Source organism: Neophocaena asiaeorientalis, unplaced genomic scaffold (assembly GCF_003031525.2).
Source record: "Neophocaena asiaeorientalis asiaeorientalis breed wild unplaced genomic scaffold, Neophocaena_asiaeorientalis_V1.1 scaffold461, whole genome shotgun sequence".
NCBI classification, from domain to species: domain Eukaryota; kingdom Metazoa; phylum Chordata; class Mammalia; order Artiodactyla; family Phocoenidae; genus Neophocaena; species Neophocaena asiaeorientalis.
The window spans coordinates 2,656,641-2,661,924 of NW_020173230.1; the positions used below are offsets into that span (position 1 = coordinate 2,656,641).

A 5,284-nucleotide genomic window follows, 5' to 3' on the forward strand; every position below is an offset into this window, starting at 1 on the left:
GGGCGGGGGGGGGGGCGGTGAGGGGAGCTCTGGGCACCCTCACTGCCTCTGGCCAGGGCTCTGTGAAACCTCACCTGCTGCTGCTGCCGCTGCTGGCTGGCCTTCTGCTTGGCCCTCCGCTCCAGGAACTGTTTGGCAAATTCTTTGGCTTCCAGCGTGTCCCCCAGGCAGGAACGGATATAGTCATGGACGTCGTAGGGGGATTCCACCTCCTTGAGGATCGCTACAGCCATGGGCACTGCGGGGCAGGATGGGGCTGTCAGAGCCCACCTGATGCGGGTCTGGTACCCCCAGCCCGGCCTCCCGGGGAGAGCCGCCTGTACCGTCCAGGCTGCCCGTGGTGCTCAATGTGTGCAGCATCTGCTCACACCACTGGGTGAAGCCATCCTGGGGCCGGGGGATGCCCTGGAGCAGCTTCAGCAGCTTCTCTTCCTCTTCCGTCTTTTTGCGCACAGGCCGACCCGACAGGTGGCTGTACGAGTCACTGAGCGGGATGGAGGTGAAGCTCAGGAGTCCCGCACCCTCCCACGCCCACCCCCGCAGGCCCCGGCACCCACCGGCACCCACCTGATGAGCTCGAGTCCTGCACCCTCCCACGCCCACCACCGCAGGCCCCGGCGCCCACCTGAGAGAGGGGCTGCTGCGGCTGTTCTTCAGGCCCAGGCTGCGGGCCAGGCTCCCGCTGCTCTTGAGGGTGTCCTCCCAGAGCCCCAGGCCGCTGCTGCCCCCACTCTTGTCGGGCCCGCCCCACAGCGGCCCAGCCTCAGACACCCACTGGTTCAGCGGGGTGGCGCCCAGGCCCCCGAGCTGCTACAGAGGGCAGTAAGTCAGGGTGGCCCAGGCCTGAACACACACACTCAACGCTGAGTGGGAGGTTCGTTCAGGTGGCACGGGGGGTGGGTGAGGTAAGGTGAGGGCCTCACAGAAGAGAGCGCCTCCAGGGTCACATGGGGACCAGTGTGCCCCCCACCCCGGGTCACCCCGGGAGCTGACCGGAAGGGGTTCCCGAGGGCCCCAAGGTGCCAGGCAGCAGGGGCCAGGCCCAGCCTGCTCACCACGCGGTGGTTGGGAGCCTGGGCCCGCGAAGGCTCCCGAGGCGGGGGCTGCTTATGCATCTGCCGCTCGCCCTCCAGCTGCAGCTCCAGCAGCGTCTTCATCGACAGGCCCTGCTTGGCCAGGCCGGCCCACAGGGGGGGCGGGGAACTGGGCGCAGGAGGCACAGGGACGGCAGCCACCGCCTGCTGCTGCTGGAGCAGCTTCAGCAGGAGCTCCTGCTGCCGCACCTGAGGCAGAGACGCGGTGAGGGCCGGCGGGCACCCCCGCCCGGCCCGGGCAGGACGCGCGCTCGGCCGGGCCCCCACCTGCTTGCGCCGAAACAGCTCCTCTTCTTCCTGCCGCCGCTTCTGCTCCTCCTGCTGCTGCTGGCGGCGCTTCTCCTCTCGGCGCTTGCGCTCCTCCTCCTCCCGCTTCGCCCTGAGCTCCACTTCTCTGCGCTCCTGGAACTGCAGCGGTCGACATCAGACCTGACGTCAGGCCTTCCCTGCCGGGGCCCGGCCCCCGATGCCCGAGGACTCCAGCCCCAGACGCCCACTCACTTTATGCTGCAGCTGGAGTTGTTCTAGAATTGGACCCTGAGTCGAAGAGTTAATTGGTATGTCCCAAAGACTGGCCTCACCGCCTGCAGGGAGCAAAGACAAGCTGCAGGAGGGAGCTCAGGCCTCAGGGTACCCACGGTACCCACCCACCCGCGGCCGTCGGGGATAGGGAGGGGACTTCAGGGCTCAGGATGGGCCGGGCGGCAGTGGCCGGCCACACACCTGACTGTGATGAGGCTGAGGTATGTATGTCCCAGAGGGGGCCCGAGTCTGGCGCTGACAGGGACCGGTTCATCGTCGGGAGCAAGTTCTGGTCCCCACCCCTGGGGAGCAAAGCACTGACACTCAGCACCCTGAAGCCATCTCCAGCCTGCACCCCACGCCCCCACCCCCCGAGGGCTGTGCGCGCGGCCACGGGAACACAGAGCGAGGATGGAGCATCCCACACACCTGGGGGGCTTGAGAGCTTGGAGCTGCTGCAGGAACGCGGTGAGCTGCTGCGGCGGCGGCGGCGGCAGGTCCCCCAGAGCCGCCTTTTCCCGGAGCGCACACTGTGGGAGCTGGCGGCTGCCGAGAAGCGGACGGGCATGAGGTGGGCCGGCCACAGGGCCAGTGCAGCCCTACTGACAAGCCCTGCTGGGCCCCCCATACCTGCCGACCAGCTGCAGAAACTGCTGGTGCTGCAGCTGCTGGTACAAGGCGGCTGCCGCCAGCTCCTGCTGCTTCTTCAGCCGCTCCTGGTCCATGTTTCCCTGAGTGAGGGCCAGAGAGTTCCGGCGGCTCTGACCTTGGCGTGCTCTGCAGCACCCGCTGCCATCCGCCAGGCTCCCACCTCCCGTCCCTGCTCTCTGCAAAGGGGGGTATGCTCACCAGCAGTGGGGGTGGCGAGGGCCCAGGGGCAAAGGGCACACGACCCCACATCTTGATCACCTCACCCAATGGCTGGAAGCCCTCATCACAGCCCCGCTTCACAAGCAGGGCCATGGAGAAATAGCCCGCCTGGAACCACTCCGCCATCTCCTGTGTTGTGAAGGGGCCTGGACCAAGGGAAAGGGGGCTGTGGTCAGAAAGGTGCCCCAGAGGAGCCCTTGATGAGAACGGTGCTGTCCCCACGCCCCAGGCGCCCCTCCTGCATGCCCTGCTTCCCACGGGCACCTTGGATCTCCCCCTGCGGGTCCTTGTAGAACCACTTCCGGGCCGCGCCATGGCTGAGGGGGAGGGCGGTGGCAGCGGCAGAGTGGCGCAGGCCCTGGGCCTGGATGGCGGCTGTGAACTGCTCCTCCTCCAGGGAGCTGTCCTGCAGGGAGGCCACGAGCTTCTCCGCCTCCTGGGAACCCAGGGAGAGAGGGGAAGCCTTAACCGGCCAAGCCCAGCAACATTGGACGGGGCTGGGGCTAAGGTGGGGTTGGGTCAAGAGAGCAGGTCCTAACACAGCGGGACCAATGGGGAAAAGCCTGGAACCGGGGCAACGACAGACGGAATAAAGACTCTCTGTCCCCCCAAGAGGGGAGGATCCCCAGAGCCTTCTCAGGCCCCCTCACACCTGCTGCAGGTGCTTCAAGCCTTCATCATCTTCCAGATCTCCAGGTGGGCCAGGGGGTGAACCCACCCCAGGACTCAGCTGCACTGCCCTCATATCATCTCCTAGAAGGAGCAAAGAAGGGAAGGTGGAATGGCTGAGTCCAGAGAAGGGAGCGAGACAGTCCTCCTTCTACCACCCTTATTCCAGAAATGTCGGCGCTAACTCTGGCCCCCCCACAAACACTCCTTGCACCTCCTTCCCACAGGGAAGGGGAGCATCTTCCCCACCAGCCCCAGGCTCCGGGGAAAGGGCGGCCCTGCCCTCTGGCTACCTTCAGCTGCCGGCAGGTCTTTCTCCAGAGCATCATCGCCTTCCCCGTTGCCTCCCCAGAGTGGGCCCAAGCTGGGCAGTGGGGATGGGGAGCTGGACTTCTCCTCCTGAGGAGGCAGTGGGGTCAGTTCTTTCCCACCTGAAAGGGAAGGGTAATTACCAGAATTCAAAACCAAAGAGCCGGAAGGCCTTAAAACTGATTTAGCACAAACCTTCCATTTGTGGTCAGAAGGGCCTCTGGGTATTGAGTCCACCCACGTATCTTTGGTCAACACAACTAAGGTTCGGTGAACTGACACCACAAACCCCACTTTGCACACTTCCTCTCTTGCCCCTGCGGTAATGGACACGCATCCGTATCACCGTCCGGGGCTGTACACACAATACCACTGGTTTAATACCGTGTTCGACAGATTCGAGGGACTGTCGAAGGTCATTTTGATTCTGCTTTGATTTTTATCTGACCCTTGGCCTTCTGGACACAGCCCTGCTGTTTGCAGGCTCCTCCCCACACTGTGTCGGCACCGGCCTCCCTCCATGTTGCCCGCGGACCCTGCTCGCTCGAGGCTGCAGGCGTCCTCCTTGCCCTACCGCGCAGGCTTACCCGCCTCAGGCCCCTCCTCGTCCAGCCCTTCGGAAGGCTCTTCCTCCTCTTCCTCCAGACCCTGGAAGTCAAGCTCCTGCTCCTCAGGAATGGGCTCCTTGGGGCCCTTCTGCACAGGTTAGGGGATATGACAGGGAGGTGAACGGCAGAGGAAAAAAGGGTGGAGTGAGAAGACCCCCTCAGGGCAGGTTCCCACCAACCTCTAAGAAAAGTCTCCCTCTCGCCGCCTCGCAGATACCTTGACAGGCAAGAAGGCCCCGGAGGCATCGAAGGTGCCCATTTCTTCATCCTCATCGTCCAGACACCACTCCGGGAGCCCATCCTTGTCGTCATCAAAGCTGTCAGGCCCTCGGCACCTCCGGAGGTGAGAGCCGCCCCCCCCACCCCTCCCCTCCTCTTCACCACACCCTCCTCGATCCCCTCGCAAATCAAATTCAAACTTCCGACGCCGGTCCCCATGTTCCCGCCAGCCAGCAGAGCGGGGGCCGCCATCTGGGCAGGAAAAGTCGGAGAAGGAGAATCGGTATCCCAGTCAAGCCAGAGTCCCCACTCTTCTGCCGCCCACTGGGACCCCCGGCCCGGAACAACCGGCACTTCCGGGACTGCATTCCCACCCGCCCCGCTCCAGAACTCTCTGCTCCCTCTGCCTGGCCGTAGGTGCCCACCCTCACAGGAAGTTCTCGCCGCCCGCCGCCCCCCACGGCGCCCACCTGGCCCCCATCTCACCAGGGCTGGCAGAGCGCCAGCGGTCGCCATCTCGCCGGGGTCCTGCCCCAAGTCTCCAGCTGCCCTCCTCCTCTTCCTCTTGTTCCTCCCGGAGAGAACGCCAGTTCTCGCTATCTGAGCGGGCATGCTCCTTCCTCGGGCCAGCCCCTCCCTCATCAAACCCGGATCGCGCTTGGGAGCAGGGGAAGACACAGTCAGCGGGCGGCGGCCACGGTCCCTGCAAGACTCTTACTATACACCTTGCTGGGAAAGAGGAGCCCAGCTCCGGGCCCTCCTGCCCCTACCACCTCCCCCAGGAAACATCCCCCAACCGGGGCCACCCATTTCAGTCCTCCCCCACCTCTTAACGAACTCAGGGCCTGGCCACCACCCTCGCCACTCTCCATACCTCCATCCCTCCTGGCCGACTTCTCAAACCGCCTCTCGCTTCTGTGGGAGGGACAGGTGTGGGTCAGAGGACAGTTCCGCCCCCAACCTGCAGGATCTCTGCTCACCTTGTTCATTCTG

At 64.8% G+C, this 5,284-nt stretch overlaps 1 protein-coding gene across 9 annotated transcripts in view; it reads right to left on the bottom strand.

Moving 5' to 3' along the window:
* The window catches only part of GIGYF1 (GRB10 interacting GYF protein 1), a 13,759-nt gene that overhangs the window by 2,654 nt on the left and 5,821 nt on the right, over nt 1-5,284 (bottom strand). For 7 of the 9 annotated variants that reach the window (XM_024745373.1, XM_024745371.1, XM_024745379.1 and 4 more), the window contains 17 exons: nt 5,166-5,206; nt 4,778-4,948; nt 4,290-4,543; nt 4,052-4,160; nt 3,449-3,586; nt 3,139-3,239; nt 2,751-2,922; nt 2,466-2,632; nt 2,247-2,359; nt 2,046-2,162; nt 1,818-1,918; nt 1,596-1,678; nt 1,362-1,502; nt 1,056-1,283; nt 626-810; nt 324-484; nt 75-238 (listed from right to left, as the gene is read on the bottom strand). In XM_024745373.1, the coding sequence (XP_024601141.1) occupies nt 75-238; nt 324-484; nt 626-810; nt 1,056-1,283; nt 1,362-1,502; nt 1,596-1,678; nt 1,818-1,918; nt 2,046-2,162; nt 2,247-2,359; nt 2,466-2,632; nt 2,751-2,922; nt 3,139-3,239; nt 3,449-3,586; nt 4,052-4,160; nt 4,290-4,543; nt 4,778-4,948; nt 5,166-5,206 (2,446 nt within the window). The remainder of the gene's footprint in view (nt 1-74; nt 239-323; nt 485-625; nt 811-1,055; nt 1,284-1,361; nt 1,503-1,595; nt 1,679-1,817; nt 1,919-2,045; nt 2,163-2,246; nt 2,360-2,465; nt 2,633-2,750; nt 2,923-3,138; nt 3,240-3,448; nt 3,587-4,051; nt 4,161-4,289; nt 4,544-4,777; nt 4,949-5,165; nt 5,207-5,284) is intronic. The other 2 variants (XM_024745377.1, XM_024745378.1) reach the window with 2 other exon arrangements.